Source organism: Labrus mixtus, chromosome 12, assembly GCF_963584025.1.
Source record: "Labrus mixtus chromosome 12, fLabMix1.1, whole genome shotgun sequence".
Lineage (NCBI taxonomy): Eukaryota > Metazoa > Chordata > Actinopteri > Labriformes > Labridae > Labrus > Labrus mixtus.
In genome coordinates, this window is record NC_083623.1 from 11,669,515 (window position 1) to 11,687,928 (window position 18,414).

General features: G+C 42.1%; 1 protein-coding gene across 2 annotated transcripts in view; it reads right to left on the bottom strand.

The window, feature by feature from the left end:
• The window catches only part of akap12b (A kinase (PRKA) anchor protein 12b), a 45,665-nt gene that overhangs the window by 2,825 nt on the left and 24,426 nt on the right, over positions 1–18,414 (bottom strand). The window contains exons 1-2 of one of the 2 annotated variants that reach the window (XM_061051990.1): positions 8,579–8,866; positions 938–5,122 (exon numbers count right to left, since the gene is read on the bottom strand). In XM_061051990.1, coding sequence (XP_060907973.1) covers positions 942–5,122; positions 8,579–8,603 — 4,206 coding nt within the window. In that variant the 5' untranslated portion in view covers positions 8,604–8,866 and the 3' untranslated portion in view covers positions 938–941. Of the gene's footprint in view, positions 1–937; positions 5,123–8,578; positions 8,867–18,414 lie in introns of those variants that run through there. The other variant, XM_061051989.1, reaches the window with a different exon arrangement.

Below are 18,414 nucleotides of genomic sequence, written 5' to 3' on the forward strand. Positions count from 1 at the left end.
AGATTTCTTTACTTTGGTCTCGTGTTTTATTAAGATGTGTGTGATTATAGGTTTGTCAGGACATGACTTTTAGAATACACATTTTGCACTAGCAATATTAGTTTTAGGAATGGCTGCATTACAGATTAATTTATCCTTCATTCCTTGTTTTCTTTTGAATTTACCACCTTCTCTGCTCTGTTTACATGATTTATCATACACTTACAGTAAGAGTTTGGCTTAACCACTCTATTTTTTAAACTGCTGTAACTTCTATCATTCCTACAGTCCCATCTCTGCTTCCATCTGCTGCAGAGCTGCATTACTGCATAATGTATGTGTGTTTAATGTGTGCATAACATTAAAGTCGACTACACCTTCTCTTAACTGCTTACATTAGATGGCAACTAACAAGCTTTAGAATTGAACTATGTTTGAAAGGTATGATTCGGTCAAAATAACATTAAAAAACATTGAGCTCTTTGAGGCTTTGTAATTGAATCTAACAAATGCGATCTCCCGACATGGTTTCTTGACTTCATACTGAGCTGGCGATAGAAGGAAAACAGGAGGAGGGAGCGGAGGAATCATAATCAGTCTTTCAGCACAAGTTCATCTGCTCCTCACACCGCTTCCTTTTAAGACCCCTGCCTACAAAGAAGGGGTCAATGGCGGCATTCCTGCTTTGATATCAAAGGTCCCCTGGTTACTCATAGTCTGAACAAAAGCTTTTTTCATCTGGCCAGTGGGCAAATCCCTCCCCTTCTTCCTAATAAAAGTAGGACCCATTGATGTGTTAAAAAAAAAAGCCCCTATGAGAAGATTGTTTGATAGGCCAACAGAGGGATTTGGTAAAAAAAAAAAACCTTTGATTCAAGTTTGACGATGTAGAAAAAGAGAACTATAGAATTAACAACTATATAAAATAACATTTAAATATGTTGTAAGATGACCTCACCTGCTCATGATGCTGCTGTGATCTCTGTTGACACAGGCTCGATCTCTTTCACAGCCTCCTCAATCACCTCAATCACTTGCGCCATCACTTCTGCGCACTTCACGGACGCTGTGGATGGTGTTTTCTCTGTCTCTGGCTGGCTGGCTGTTGCTTCTGTATCTTGGCTGGGAGCCGAATCCTCTTCTGAAGCTGTCCCCACTGGTTCTTCTGATAGCGTTGAGAGTTTGTTTTCAAGTTCCAGGCTTTCAGGTTTCATGCTGGTGTCTTCAGTGGCAGGACCATTGCTGTCAAACTCGACCACAGCCTCTTCTTTCACTAATGGGTCCTCTATCACCTGAGCTGCCTGCAGGACTACTTGGACTGGCATGTGGACCTCAAGCACTTTCTCATTGCTTTCCTCTGAAGGGGCTTCTGCCTTTGGTTCCTCTGTTTCTGGTTTCACTTCCTCAGCTGGTTCCTTATCTTCTGTGTCATCCTTGCTCTGTTCCTCCTCAGCCTGTTCAAGTTCTTCACACGTCTGACTTTCTGCTTTTACCTCTACAACTTCTTCCACAATGACGGTTTCTTCACTTACATTTACCTCCACAGCTTTCTTCAATTCTTCTTCTTCTGCATCAAGGCTCGCTACAATTTCCAATGGGATTGTGTCGATAACTTCCATGGCGATTTGAAGGGGCTGAGGTGACTTTGGTGCTGGTTTCTCACAGACAACAGCAACAGGGGTATTGGTTATGACAGGTGTCTCGATTGTGGTCTCAATCTCTGTTGTTGCAACAGCCTGGGCTGGTGCAATGGTTGTTGGGGTGGCAGGCTTTTCAGGTTCAGTGTTGACTTCTGAAACTTTATCCATGGCTTCCTGGATAACAGCCTCAGCAATGACCTTGCTCTGAGCTTCAATTTCACTGTCTTTCTGGATATCCTCAATCGTCTCGCTGGCCTGCTCAATGACTCCATTTATCTCTGCTACCACAGTATCTATGACTGTAGCCTCCTCTGTTTCCTGCACCTGGATTGGTTCAACACCAACTGGCGTTGTTTCCACCTGGTCAGCCTCCACAATGGGTGAGACCGAAAGGACCACTGTCTCAGTGATAACAGCCTCGTCTCTTGGTGCAACTTCAAGGACAGCAGTATCAGTCACCTTTGCAATGTCCAGGGATATCTCTTCAGTCACCTTCTGGACTGCGTCCGGGGTATTCACCTCAGTGTCGTCCATCTTCTCCTCCTTGATTTCTATAGTTGGCTCAGTGATCGCTACACTTTGGGTGCAAATGGCTGTTTCAGATGTTGCTGTTATGGGGTGGACAATAACTGTTTTGGGAGAATTCTCGTTTACAGTGGCAGGCTGAACCACCTCAGATTCTTCAAGGTCAATGTGAACAATTCCAATCTTCTCAATTTCAGGTTCCATGCTCTCAACAGCTCCTTGAATATCATTGACTTCACTCACTAGATCTTCCACAACAGGCTCCAGCACAGTGGTGTCTACTTGGTGCACTTGGGCAATAAGCACTTCATCTTCTGTGACAGTGGCTTCTTCTGTACTCAGTGGCTTCTCTTCCTTGGGCACCTCTGTGTCCAGGACAGCCAAAGCCACAGCCAAAGGCTCAATGATTGTTACAGCAGGTTTCTCCAGGGCAACTTTGGCAATCTCACTGGTTCCTAGACCAGTGCATATAGCCACGGCCTCTTCTTGAGCATGTTTCTCCAGGATGGTACTGGTCTTTGACTCTGCCTTTTCAGTTGGTGGTTCATACTCTGTTTTCACAGAAACGACCTCAATTGGTATATCTTCAACCATCACAGATGTCTTGGCAGGGATTTCACTGACTTGGACCTCTACGCGCTCCAAAATCTTTGCTGTGTGTTCTGGCTTGGGTCCTTTTGGAACAGGAGTAGTTTCTGCAGCTGGAGCTTGGGCGATTGGCTTCATCTCAGCTGTGGACAGTCTGCGCCGTGAAAGAGCTGGAGCAGCAGCGGCAAAGGCTGCCTCATCCTCAGTTTCATCCTCTGCAATGTCAGTGTCAACAGACTTTGGTGTGGCAGCATTCTCAGCCTCCTCTGGGATGTCACTCAGCTCATCATGTTTGTCAATATTGTCTTCGACCATGGCCGGGATCCATGATGGAGATCGATCTTCAGTAGATACTTTACTCTGGACTGCAGCTGTCTCTGGATGTACTTCCTGTTCAGCTTCTTCGTACTCTGAGAGGGGAACCACAGCTGGGGTGTCAGAGTCCTCATCACCTGTGCCCTGGTCAGTGGAGGCCTGTTTTTCAGCCTTCTTCTTTCTGCGACCAGGCAAGAACTTCTTCAAAGAGAAAGAGGATTCATCTTTGGTTGCTTCACCGTCTGACTGGACTTGCTCTGTGCCTTCCTCTGTCTTTTCTTCAGCTTTGGTCCTGTTCTTGGGCATAACCATGCGTTTCAATGTGTCCCAGGCTGACTCTCTATCAGGGGGGCTGCTTAAAGGCTCGGGGGAGGAAACAACTTCTGCTTCATGCTCTGTGCTTTGTGACACAACAGCAGACTCAGTTTTGCCTTCCTGTTCAGCTTCGGTTGCTGAAGCTGCTGCTGGTATTTCTTCTTCAATCTTGGTCTCCTCATCGTCAGAGTCAGAGGTCCTCCTAGTTCTCTTTTTGGGTCCGCCCATACACATAAGAGCCTCCCAGGAGACAGAGGTGTCCATTTTCCTTTTGGGCTCCTCAGTGCTGCTGACCAGTTTCTCCGTGTTTTCAGTCTTTGGCTCTTCTTCAGTTGGCTTTTCCTCCTTGGTCTCCTCTTCAACGCTCTTATCTGCCAAAGGAGCACTCTCAGAGGAGGACAGAGTGGCTGACTTTGCTGGCTTCTCAGCTGTGGTTTCATCGTCACTCTCAGAAGATCTTTTCACACGCTTTTTGGGTGTTACTAGCTTCTTGAAGGAGGACCAGGCAATGATTCCCTCCTTTTTCTTCTCTCCATCAGATGCAACTTCACCATCCGTCTCTTGGCTTGACTCAATCTGGGTCACCTCAACCGCCATGACATGCTCTCCAGACTCCTCAGGAGATGAGGGCCCACTCTCAGCTTTTGGAGCCTCTGCTGACTCTGTGGAGGATTGAAGATGCTCTGCCGCCTGCTCCCCAGACTCAGTGAGCTTGGTCTCGGTTTCTTTCTTGGCCTTCTGTTTCTTAGTTGAGAGCTTCTTCAAGCCAGCTCCAGTGAAGAGCTTCTTCAGAGGGCTTCCCTGAGGCTTTACCTTCTCCTGAGAGGACAGTAGCTCAGCCTCAGATATCACCTCTGCTGGCACCTTCTCCTCTTCTGCACTTGGCTCAGCCTTTTCATCTTCTTGTTTGGTCTCATCAGTAGAAGTTGGAGCAGGGGTTTCAACAGCAGCCTCGGCCTCTGGTGTAGTCTCTGATTTTCCCTCCTCTGGAGTGGCTGCTGTCTCCGCTTTGGGCTCTGCATTTTCTTCTTCAGGAGTGGCTGGTGCCTCCTCCTTTGTTACTTTCTCTGCCTCCTCCTTTTCTTCTGCAGCAGCAGTCTCTTCAGTTTTAGCTGTCTCCTCCTCTGCAGCTGCCTCTTTTTCTTCCTCCTCTTTAGTTTTCTTGATGCTCGATTTCTTTCTCAGGTTAGAGAAGAGACCTCCACTGAAGAGCTTTCTGAAGGGTGACAGAGTGGTCTCCTGGGATGGTGGAGAAACCTCTCCGTCCTTCTCAGTTCCTTCCTCTTTTGCAGCTTCTTCAGTCGCCTCAGCAGCAGCAACTTCAGCTGGAGCAGCAGCATCTTCAATCACCTCAGCCTCAGTGGTAGATGCCACTGTATCAGCTTCCTTCTCTTCTGTTGTGCTTTTCTCCTCATTAGAGGCAGCCTCCTCCTCCTTTGTAGGTTCTTCAGTTGCACTAACCTCCTCGTCCTCTTTATCTTTGACCGTCAGCAGCTTAACAGGCTCTTTCTCCTCACTTTTGTCCTTCTTCAGTGTGAACTTGAAGCCCACAAAACGAAAGATTTTCTTGAAGCCAACTTCATTTGCGTCATCGGGTTTCTCCTCGGCTGCTTTCTCCTCAACCACGGAGATGTCATTGGCGTCAGAGGACTCTTTCTCCACTTTCTCACCATTCACTTGAGGAGTCACTTCATCCTGGATGTCCATAGTCTCAGGAGCCTCTTCTTTCTGAGCCACAGACACACCATCTGGCTGGCCAACTGAAATGACAAAAAAACATTCATTAAGTTCTTGTTTTAGTTTAACTATTTCATTTTGCAGCTCCTACTTTGCTACGATGCCGTAACCACAATATTCTGATGAAATTTCAAGGACATGACTGAACAATTTTAATCAGATTGTAATTTTGTCCAGTTGACATTGATCCAGGAACATGGTGGTTCAAATAGTGAGCTTCATAGAAAATGTGGCAAAATGAGAGTACGGCTTCGGAAATATGTGGATGCCTATGAATCTTGCAATGTTAAAATTCTACTACATAATTTGATGATTAATAATATAATTATTATATAGTTATAAAATCTGTTGAGTATTCCCTTGGAAGTATGCAAACCTAAGACAACTTTTGAGATAGCTGGGAAAAGAGATACATTCAAAATGAAACAGGTAGCCTCTTCTTGCCATGCCTGTCTGTGTTTTTATTTGTTTTTATTTTTGGAGGATGATGACCCGCCTTTGTTTTAAGCTTTCTCTTATGACTATCGTTTTCTCTGTAAAACTTTTCGCCCACATCTGTCCACATCCTTTAGCTTAATTATAGGCATGAAGCTTTACTCAGTGCGGCTGCATTCCAGGAATATTTTGTGTTCAAAAATATAATTTATATTTTTCAAAAAGACCAATAGAAGATCATCTTTAAAATGTCCCCCAAAACTAGAGCAACAAAATTCACTTAACATAAGTATGATGCAATAAAGAAGAGCCGTAATACACATATGTTTCTCGTAAGGACACACCCATAACTTATGTATAGACTCGACTTGTGGAATGCGAGCTATGCTGTTGACTATGTGTTTGGGAATATTATTTTAGGATGCTCTAAAGATAATCTGAATTTAAATGCCAGAGAGCTTCATGAGTGTTTATTTGTTTTTCGGTTAAACCGTGTCTGGCCTGGGCCGGTGTCGAATTCAAAACCAAACAATACGTGCCTCTACCACTACCCCTCCTTAAAAAAAGTCTCAATCCCCTTGACCCAAATTCCACCACAGCAGGATGGATGGGGACCCACCCCCTTCCCAAGACACACACATGCAAACACAATAGCCCTCTAACCCTTGCTGGCCTCTGAAAATAAAGGTGGGCGGAGGGGGTGGGGGTCAACTTTTCTTTCATCAAGGCACACTGAAGATTGGAGGAAGTTTGCTGACTCTACTAAACTGGTATAAAAAAATGTTTGAAGCATAGAATAACGTTTGAAAATCAGTTCACAAGACAGTGAATCCTATTTTTTGCATAAATGCTGTTTTCGGGAAAACACAGTTGATACACAAGTAAGTAAAGTACCTCAAATATCCTTCAAGAACTGCCTGAGCAAATTCTCAAACATTCAGCAAAACTATGACGAAATACATCCCTGTAGGTTTACATAACACTAGGTCTTCTGCGCTGTCTTTGAATGAAGTTGTGGTGCAGTGAAATGAAAACGTCTGTGTTTGTGTGTGTATGTAGGAGGGGGCATACTGTTTGTTAGCCAGATGAGGCCATGTGTGTCTACATACTCAATAAAACAGGAGCCATGTTGATTTAACAGACTACTGGCATCTCCCCCTTCTTTTTGATCTTTGGTTTCCGGCCCCACTTTTTTTTTTACAGGCAACTGTTAACATCCCTGGATTAATTCAGTTAAAATGCTGGTGGGGGTAGGTTAATGTGTGGTGTAAGGTGGAGGAGGAGGAGGAGGAGGAGGGTGGGTGATTTGAATAACGACTGTACCAGAAAGAATGTGAGTGTAATGGGTGAGGCTACAGGGGGTGAGGAGGGGACAGTTAAGAGATGAAGGGGATGTAAGGGAGGTGGGATAGGGGGGTTGAGGGAGGCCTGCCCTGGGGCTGGAGCCTTAATTCACTTTAGCGGGGTGTTGCATATCAGTGACAAACACATTCATAGCTGAGATGCCTGTGCTTCTCTAGAGGCAGATGTTAATTATGTGTGAGACGTTTGGTAAGACGATGCCCTCATATTATGTATCATAACCACACAGCCAAAAAAACTATTGTTGTAAATCTACCACAGTGTAATCAGATATTGTTTCTGTTGTGGCTGGGTGGCTAGTGTGGATTTGTGTGTCGAAGCCGGTGGCTGGGGCGGGGGAGGAGGCGATGAATGGCAGCTCTACTTACAGACTCTATTTACAAACTTTGCCAAATATATGCAAATCCTTGTTGTAATTGCCATTGTCTGAGCAGATGCCCTTAAAACAAAGGGAGTCAGTTAAAAAGGGGACAAGGAGATGACCCCACACCACCCCCCGGAGCCACCCCTTACAGATGTAGTCAAAGTGTCTCCATAGGATACTACATTTCAACACCACTTTAAACAACCACCTTGTGAAAAAAATCCCCTTCTCTTATTTCATTAACACCAGTGTGATGTGCCTGTAAATTGAATTTGCAAGTGTTAAGCGTTAAGTGTTTGTCCGTCTATATCAGTGCTTTGGTATGCCATGAAGAACCTAAAACCAGAGGTCAACAGCAAGCAAAAACATTCCAGCCCTGCTACATTCAAACCATCACTCCCAGTTGAAGGGCCTGAAGAAGAATCAGTCTTGGCATGTAATTAATTCCATACACCCATTTTCTCCTCCCTCCAAACTCTCTGCGGCTAAACCGAATAAGCCGACTGGGAATTAAGGATCCAGCTCTAATCTAATGAAGCACTTCATGTGACAGGGGATGTACAGGGAGCTGCCTCGCACGGTGACACGGAGAGCTAAAAGCAGCAGGGTTGGAAGATATTTCTGTGAATGCATTTTCAAAATGTTCAGTCTGGCAGCTGTCACTGTGAAATTCTTTTTCCCACAGAGGAGTCTGGTGGTATAATAGGAAGTGTGCCTCAAAGTTCAGGGCACGCCGCGGTTGGTTTTGGCAGGAGACGGATATACAGCTGCGTGAATGATGTGTGTAAGAACAGGAGATAAACAGAATCTTAGTACGCTACTACTAACGGGGGAAGTAGAGGATGCTTTTTCATGATTTTTTTCTTCAACACAATCTGTAAGATGAATAAACACTTGATGCACTTTTTGATTGAAGCTTTGAGGGATTCAAATTAATTTAATGAAGAAAAAAAACAGAAGCATACATTCTGTTTTATCCAAGGATGCTCAGCTGTGGCCAAACTAAAACCATCTCAAACTGGAATCACTCGCCCGTCCCGGGATGTCTACAACTAACCACACCCTCAGGACAACAATGCCCTCAGCTCATTTCACACACTCACATGAGGATAAAGCCCTGCTTTCAGTCTCAAACATATCCTTAATAAGAAAAATAGCAAACACATATAATCCAACTTGTAAAAAAAAAAAGCAAGTCCAAACACATGTACTTGAATTTCACTTCAAAGTCGCCACAATTTTTAAAGGCAAGTCGAGGAGATATTTACTGTGACTTTAGGTAAAAAGTTATAAATGAGAATTGCATCATTGTTCTTACCTGTTAGAGTTATTGTTCCAAGCATTTGTAAAAGTCCAAAAAGCCTTTCTCCAATAATAAAAAATAGTAAAAACTGATTTTAAAAAATTCAGATAACTCGTGGAAATTCTTCAAAAGTTGCCCTGCTTGGTCTTTTTAAAGTTTCTGTTCACTGAGTGAAATCTACTAGTTTTGCTTTTCAGAGTCTGCTCCCTCTTTAACTCTCAAACTCTGTGGGCAGATTGTCTCTCTATCTCTATCTCCCTCGCTCTCTCCCTGAGGCTCTTCCAGCACTTCTCAGCCAGTATGAACAGAAAACAGAGCTCCACACACATTTCAACAGACTGACACACATGTCATGTTAGGACCACCCCTGCCTCCCTCTTCCTCCCACCTCCCACATCCCTCTCCTTTCTTCAGCTGTTCTGAATGAGCCCCCCCCCTTCCCTCTCTACTCGCCCTCCTTCAGACCTCATTGAACGTCCGCCTGGGATGACTGGAGCTCATCATGTGAACTCTTTAGGAAGTTTAGCGCACAACCTCCTGAAAAACGTGAACTATTGTACATTTTAAAACCCAATATTGTCACGCTTTACTCACTGTTCAATCCCTGAACATGTTTTGAAAACACAAACTCTACAGTCAAATTGTCTCGCCTGGATTTCTTCAAATCTTTTGCACTCCTTACCACTCATCGTGAGCTTGTATAAATATGAGTTGAGTAGTATAATATTTAATTTGTAATGCTTTTACGTAGAGAGCAAAGTTAACCAGAGTCTAATTCCTTGTATGCACAAACCTGGCCAATAAAGCTGATTATGATTAATATGTGTGTCCCTAAAATACCAAACAGTCTGAAGCTATCTCACATCTACCCCCACCCACCCCTGTATCTCATGGTACTTGTCACTAGTCATGTAGAAGAATGTTGATGGAGGAAAACCAGAGGGAATAAAGGATTTTTTGCGGTCTACTTTCAAATCCTTTTCTATTTTTTACATGATTGATTTTATTTGGAAAAAGCAGAATTCCATATTATGCAACAGTGTTGGGAGGGTTTTTTTCACCGTCTTGTTTCTGTTTGTCTTTCATTTACATGTATATGCATTTACTCAGAAAGAAGTAATCTAAAGTTGATTGTGTATCAAAACTCATCCCTGAAGAAACCTTTCGGTCCTCCATCTTTACTTCCATGGAAAGACAGCCATCCTCAAATTTTCCCATTTACACACATATGTTTGTATCTACAACACCACCACGTGTACAACATGCATACCAATGCATTTTACTTGCATTTGTTAGAAATTTTATTTTTTCGATCCTTAGTGTAACTAAGAGCAACTTTTAACGATTAAAAAATGATCTCATACCAATCGTCTGCTGTATGCGCTGCAGGATCGAGCTACTTCATGTTCGTTTTTGAAGTTGCAGCTACAATAGCTAAAGCATTCCTCCTCTCTAAATAAAACATATTTAAAGTTAAAATCATTAGACAGTTAAATAACTCCCCAAAATACTTCCTAGGCACGGCCTCCAATTAAGGCTAAAAATTCATACCGTGGACCTACATCCAAACCATGAACAGAGGTGCCATCGAGTTGTTGCATGCCCCCTGTGAATGTTTATAGACCCCTCTCATTTACACCAAAACAGACACATTTGATTCAGCTTTTGTCTGAGGGGGGAGAGGCGAGAAGGAATGCAGATAAATCCTCAGGTAAATACCAGCATAATCAGATCTGTCACACTTCAGCATTGTCCCATAGGAATGTGTGAATTCCATCCAGAAAGCTCCCAAATGGGTGATAACAGCGGTAATCAAGTACCGTCTGAAAGCCCCTCCCTCACCCCAAAGTCTGTATATGCAAGCTTGTAATGGGGGGCACTGTATACAAGAAGGACCTGTTATTGATAACATGCAGAGCTGTAATATCAAGTAAAATGCCTCCAGGTGGTAAAAAAAAAGTAACATTATAGCAGTGATTTGACAAAAAATAGGAACAATTGTTGGGTTTCTCGAAGCTCATAAACTTAATTTATTTCCATTCTCAATATTCTATCCCCTGGATTATCAATCTGGTTTCCTCCTTCTTAACTCTCCGTTGAGCCCCTTTTTCTTTTGGCATCACCTTTTTTAAACTCACAGAAAGGAAATGCACACCTACACAGTCTCTAATTTTTGCTTGTGTGGTTATTACTGTGATGAGTTATGTACTTCAACCTTCTTCAGGACTTGTTCAATTTTCAGGTTATTTTCCTAGCTACATTTTCTCACACTTGTCATGTCTTCATACGATTCGTTTATATTGCTGTCCTCAATTTATGCTTTTCTTAGCAAGAAAAAGGAAAAACAACTTGGCTACACCAACCAAAATCGAATCTCATTAATGCAAAGCAACTGAAAAAAATGCTTAAGGACATCCAAAACAAAGCTCTCTCTTCATTCAACCCAACTTCCAGTGAGTTTCCTCAGATCTGTTAATTTAACTTAGCCTTGAATGCAAAGATCTGCGCACATGAATGGAGGGATTCACACTTTTTTCAGGAGTGAGAAAAAGGGAGCGAAGGGGGGGGATGTCATATGATCAAGTCTGAGGAATTACAAAATGAATCTAAATGAATCCACTTGTTTTGCAAACGCCTACTTCTTCTTAACTAAGAGAAAAATAAAGCTTTGGTGGTGGCTCTTTTTTATAGACTAGGTATTTATTTGATTCAATGTTGGCGGTGAGTGTATTGTTAAAACACTGATTCATTTGATCACAGTCATTCACTAAAATCTTCACACTTACACATCACTGAGGCTTTCTGTTATTGCAGTGACTCACCTGTTTGGTATTTCACTATCTGTACTAAACCACATAATGGACACTATGACAGTGCTGTATGTTATGCTGAGTGGACAGTGAGTCAGACTGAAGGGAATTCAGGGTTTGATGAGAGTTCCTCTGTTGGATTGGCCCCACGTCTTCCTCTCCCCTCCTCACTTCCTTCATATGAGTCACACACATCAGTCACATTCCTGGACTTCCATACATCCCGTGCGATTTTAATGTCGGCACAGCTTCAGGCTACACTGAGCAGTATGTGAAAAATGTTGTGAAGAAGCCATATGGTTCATCTAAGAGCAAAAGGTCAAGACCGATATTTTTACTATATTTTACATCATGTCTCAGGAGGTGACAACTCAAATAGGTTAAGTACTATGAAATAAAGAAAAATTCATACAAATAAATTGTATAGGCTGGTTAAAAAAACATATTGTCTTTGCCTCCTTTTTCTTTTTTTTGCATTGATTTAATTAACCAATTGTCATGAACCAGCCTCAGCCGACTAATGGTCACGGACAAAAACTGTCCAAAACCATGACATTTACTGCACCCAACATTTATTGTTTTAAAGGTTTTATATTCAATTTGAGTGGGAACCAGCTGCTTTCTGAGACCAGAGAGTAGAGTAAAACCATTTGGTGTGGCTCACTATATATGGTACATCTAAAAGGCAGGAATGTCAGATTTTTTTTTTTTAGCAGTTTTTGCTTTGAATAACACTCCAATGATTGACAGATTCAAAAGTAGTCAAAGCAGCTTAAAAAGGGGAGATCCCAGAGTTTCTGAAGATGAAATGTGCATGAAATGATACACTTAACAGTTTGTGGCAACAGAAAACAACGATTTGAAAGTCTTTGTATCTACAGTATGTGTAAACTTCATAGCTTCAATTAATCCCCAAACTAGTGGAAGATGCTGTCAACCCGAATAAAGTGGAAACACATTTTTCAGTGTGTCCCTTTTCATATATTTTTTCCATATTCTTCTTTTCCCTTCCTTCAATACGGGCTATTTTAATTAAAACAGGCTGCCATCACAGTATTTATTGGTCTTTAAACTGCAGTTAAGTCAAGAGAAAACTTGCCAAGTCTGACGGGGTGACGCCCTACATATCTTTAAAAAAAATTTAAAAAACAGAAAACGTGCATGGGTTCAGGAATGTTTGAGGAGGGGTCCTGAATGGTCTGGCGAGTGGGGGGTTGGTGTATTGGGTGGAGGATCTTTTTGTTGCCTGTAAAGAAATGAATGACATCATCGGACAGCGGAGAAGAAAACGCCTCCTACTCTTCCAAGAACTGCAAAGGATGATGTTGAAATAATTGGAGGAAAGGGAAACGGGGGGCTGAGAGTGTGTGAAACTGCCCAAGATCAGAGAGATTTTTCATCCAAAGCTTCTCCTTTCTTCCGCTTTTTATATTCAATTTCGCTCCTTTCTCACCATTGTTTTTATCTCCTGAATCCTCACTCCAATCTTCTTTAATCCTTCTCTCTCTCTGCCACTTTCACCTCAGTCTCTTCTATCCTCTTAACCTCCCACATCCTCACCCTTCCTCCAGTTTTTTTGTGGAGAGACGGACAAGAATGTTGGACAGGAAACACGTTCATTTCTTTACATCACTGCTTCCTCTTCCTTTTGCACGTTTCCTCGAGTTATGCTTCATTCTGAAGGCTGCCCAGTTTGTCCAAAATGCCTTTCCGCCTTTTCTTGCTTAGATTATGACTGCACGTTACTAGATGTAGCGTGACGGGATGAACACCGCAGCTGTGACGTCTGAGATTAGGGACCATAATTTGTTTGTTTTGCCTGTGAAACAATCGAGTTCTCATGTTTACATCTCGAGCATTGACAAGGAAAGACCAAAAAAAATCAAGGTCTTCTTGCACGCAACAACAAATTCAAGACCATGTATGCAAGTTTCTGTTCCTGTTGGTCTTCCTAGTGGTTGAGTTGAAGTCTTACAAGAAAAACATGGCTTTTAAATCTGAGTGAAGAGTAGCGTTTCTATCACAGGGGTATGTTTAGGCAGCCTTTGACATCTGTTATTCTTGCATTCCTGGCATATCTGCACCGGCAATTTGGCATTCCAGTTGTTGTTATGCATCATCTTGCCTTCTAGTACGGACCGGATTATAAGAAGAGGGAAGTGGAGATCTAAAGTAAAGAGCGAAAAGAGAGGGTTGCCCATTCCCAAGCAAATTGTCGTTCATGGGGACTCGCCCAAAAATCATTCTTTACAAATACTCTTATCCTTCATGTGATTCCTGGCTGCTTCCATTTGTCTGACCTCAGTCTCATGCACAGCTCTGCTCAGCATTAGAGCTTGGCTGAGATACATAAATTTGTGTTTGAAATGCACTCAAAAACGTCTCTTAACAAGTAATTTAATCCCGACCGGGTGTTGAAATCGAATTACTCTCAAAATGGCTGATGGTGTTAGCATAATTCTCCCTGTTTTCACAACACCTTTAACTTGTTCGGGGACTTTTCTTGCAACAAATGTAGTTAACTTCAGACAAGGTGGAATAAGGCAGAGTGCTGAAGCATTGAGTATCCAGCGCCAAGAAGATCACACTTGATCCTAGCATTAGAGACAAGGGAAACTATATTTTACATTGCTTTAACATTCTTGGCAGCTTTCAAAAGACTTGATAATTAATTGCAAGGCAGAGATGACTTATTAAAGTGTGTGCGGCAGTGTAACAGGGGGAATAGGGTTTTTAAATGAGGAGGAGGAGGGGAGCCGTCACATTCCTGGTCCTTTCTCTCAATCCTCCATGTGCCTGGGGGAGGTTAGGGTTTGAGGAGGGAGATTAGGTTCCCTGATGCAGGGAAAGATGAGAGAGCAGCGCCTGCGGAGATGAGTGGGTCCTGGGGGGGTCTGAGGAGCAATGGTGGGAGTCTAACAGGAGTTTGACCTTATTACTGTAATTTTAGGAACGGTGTAACTGGGACTCTCTTTTTTAATACTGGTAGGGATTCACTCCTTTACGGAACATAAACCTTATGTGAGGAATATGGGGAATCTTGGACACATTGTTTGTGTATCCAACAGTCCAGACCATTTGACCACCAACACTGTGTACAAAGAATCATCTGCTTTTACGTTTGTGCTGTTAAACGCCCAGTTAAAGTCACTTCTGAGTAAACTGTTGTGTAAAACAAAAGCAATCATGACAGCAAAAGTTAGCATCAGTTAGCTGTTACTGAATAATCACCCTATCTGGCAGAAGTGTTGGTATTGTGCCAAATAACGCAAATATACGTTTGTTCTGCCTGTACTTTACTAAAAGGTTAATAGGAAGCTAGCTTGGTTGATCCCATTCATTTTCAATTTTATATAATTTGTGGTTTGCAATATAATGGACAGGTTGTTACACAAATTCCTGTCCCCTTTAGCATGAGTTGTTTCTTAATAAGTTTGAGTATCGCTGCACTTTTATCCAGCGTCACTATCACCTTAAAGTCACATTCTTACTTACTTCATAGTTCATTTGAACACGCTAACACACTAAACATATCTGCATGTTAGCTTGGTTTGTTACTCCAGAACCAAGAAGCGCACTTGTGTTCGGTGTCACGACAATGATCATGCTTTTTACACTGTTTTTGTTTTTTTTAAAAGTTAACACGAGACAGTAGGGAATAAAAGGTAAAAACATGACATAAAAAAATGAGTGAATTCTCAAGCTGTGGAGGGGATTTGTTGAGGGAGAGTGACTGTGATGTCTTTGTGGTGTGTTTCAAAAGTTTTATGGGACAAATTGATGGCTGCAGTGAGGAAAGAGAGTTCATTTAGAGAACGCCACAGCGTACTAGAGCTTCAGTGAAACATCTAAACTTTGTTTAGGCTGCTTCTGTTACCAGCAAAACATTGCACATTGTATTTGAGCAGGAGGAATGAATGCATCCTGTCTAATAAGCCTTGAAGTTGAGACAGGCATGATAAATGGCCGCTTCCTAAAAGTCTATCCTGATGCGAGTCCTCACTCACTCTATAACAAACAACTAAATAAAACATGCAGATGAATATAATTGGACTACAGATTGGACACTGATGGATCTTGAGGGGCTGAGGGCCCTTTTAAGCACTCTAATCTCAAAACTCTGCCCTGCTAACACTTTCCTCTGGGATCACTTCCTTTGTCCGAGCAGGAGAAATCCTTCTTACATCTGCAGGGAAGTAGATGGATCAGCATATTTGTAATGCAGTACAAACAGACCAGGGACAATAGCAGTAATAGTACATCCTATCAGGAAAAGTTGCCTGTAATGAGTATTGTCAGCTGGAACACGAGTGAAAATCCAGGCATCTGTTTTGTGTTATGAAGACCGTACGACGTAATGCTTCATTGGCAGAGATCAGACGGAGCTTAAGTGAAGGGAGAGGTCCCTTCCTCAAGCATGATGAACGTTTTGGCAACACGACAATGAACGTCCCCCGAGCCAAGCCTAAGTAAGTCCATCCTGGAATGAAATCATGACCACACACACATAAACACACATGCACGTACAGTAAAAAAAAAGAAAAAAAGGCCGCATTAGGCTCACCTCGTAAAACTTAACACCTGTGACCAAAAAGAAATAAAATTGTAGCGTGAGTGACCGTGGTAGGGAATCATCTCTTACAACTCATGAAAAACCTGGAATACAGTAATGTCTCACTTTCTAACATACTTGGACTGTCACAGTCGCACAAACCTGTGTTGGAAATCTGCTACTTTCTTTCTTTTTTGGTAAATATATACTATACTATTTCTTTTTTCCTGAATGGCAGTATAAATTATATGTCAAAATAATGCTAGTTTTCCATCACAAGTCCCATGACATTGGCTTCTATCCTAAGCTGAAAAAGGGGGATCCAGTTTCTCATGTTACAGTTAAACATGATTCAACACTGGCACAGATGTTACTGATAACCTAATCAATGAAAGCATTATGAGACTGAAAGTCTAAAAGGTCAACACTCTTTCCTCAGCCTTCGGAACAGACAACTAACAGTATCTGACTCGTAAACATACTCAATAAATTAATTCAATGACTTGATTTAATAAGGTGATCCCCACCCATTGGCCCCTTGTATAAGAGGGAATAACCGGCTAGCAGCATTTGACCAGAACAATGTCCAGCTGTCCTACAAATAAACACAAACTGATGTGAACACATGAACACACTCACACAGTCAGCATTCTTCCTCGCTAAAGTCTTCCAGAAAACTTCTTCTGTCCTCTTTCTGAGCCTGTGAGCCATCTGGGAGGGACCATCAGCGCTGCAGCCAGTGAATTACATCAGCTATGATGTCAGTCTTTGGGCTCTCGCGGCACCCCCGTGTACCCACACCCCTGAAACGAGCAACCCAAACACACATGCAAGTGAATTGTAACATGCAGGCTTCTATGCACGTTCCACACTGAGAACTTGACTACTCTTGTGAGCTAAAGGTCACTAATAAGAAGAGCCGTACAAAGGTTAGCCAGGTTAGAACATATTCTTCAATGCTATATACAAAAAGAAATATTTTGAGAAAAGTAGCTCAAATGCTGTTACATAAAGAACAATGTAGTATCCTTAGTGTTAACATATTTGTAACCATATTAATTACATTTTTCAAGGTCAGGTCATTATTGACATCCAATAAGCAAACATATCGAAGCATTTAATGAATCCCTGTAGTTAACAATACCATTTAGAGGAAAGACCTACACCTGAGGAAGATCTCGTAGATCAAAACGCTGCCCTGTTTAAATAATATGCCCCATGGGGAGCTGAACTGTGTGCAGACCTTTTTCCCTCTTTTCTGTAGTTAGTGCATTTCTTGTCCTGCACCTGTATGTGCGCACACTAGTTTTCTCTTTCTTTATCCTTATCTATTTCATCTCTTCCTAGCTCTCGCTTTACATTTTTGAGCAAATAAATATATTTTAAAAATGCAATTTAACATGACTTCAGCCAGTTTGTTACCCATGTTTAAGTCAAAATTGAGGGCCTGCCAACATGAAACCAGAAGCGGAAAAAACACATTTCCCCTTTTTACGACCAACACCATATCAAATAATAAGAAAGGAGAAACAACTTTAAGCTTTTTATTCCGCATTTTAAGCACTGCCTTCTCCTTATGTACCCTATTTTTTGTGTCCATCCATCATAATCAGATGTTTTTAAAAGACAAAATACAACTGTCATGTCCCGTTTCCAAGCCAGGGTCACCTCGTGTGAACCAGCAGACTCATTGTTTGTGTTCACAAAGCTGTCAAAGTTCTGACGGACCAAATGGAAAATGTAACTCCTCACCATCCTCATAGTTTGATGCTGATTTAAACAAATACTTCTGAAAAAAAAATCCAATTAAAAATTCCATGATAGAGTTGGATATTTTTTCTGTAATGTATACACTCGCTCTTTGCTTTCATACAGTCAAACTATACTTTGAGCCGCTGACACTAACAATGACCATACAAGTCTTCAACAGAGCCTGGTATGATCACTTTTATCCAATATCTTTTCATTTGTGTCAAGTTATAAAAAATGAAAACAGGTATTTCTGTTTTAGGATTGGTAGTGAGTTACCTTAAACAACATGTTTTTCTGGCTAGTGTGTAATGTGTTTGGGGTGAGGCGTAGCTGCTCCTCAAACTATAAACACTCTGCTATACCTGATAGAGAGAGATTATGGTTGTGTGTTTGTGTGTGTTAGCCGTGCACACGTGTCTGTTTGCTCATGAGTCAGTCTTTTGATCTGCAGCCTGCCTTCTGTTGTTTTTCATCTGTTATCAGAGAGATTCCGCTCCTCTTCCTGTCTCCCACAATGCACTGCTGTCATTATCAGGCTACACAAGAGGTAGAGAAGCGCTGGGATGTGAAACCCCTCCATACCTTCCACTCCACTATCTGTCGCTCTCTTTTTTTCCCCATCATTGTCTACCTTCCTTCCTTTCACTCCCCTGCATGGCTTTAGACTGTACAGCCTTGAAGTTATTTCACAACTTCTGTGGATTCACTTTGTTTTTAGTCCTCTCAGGTTCTCTGAG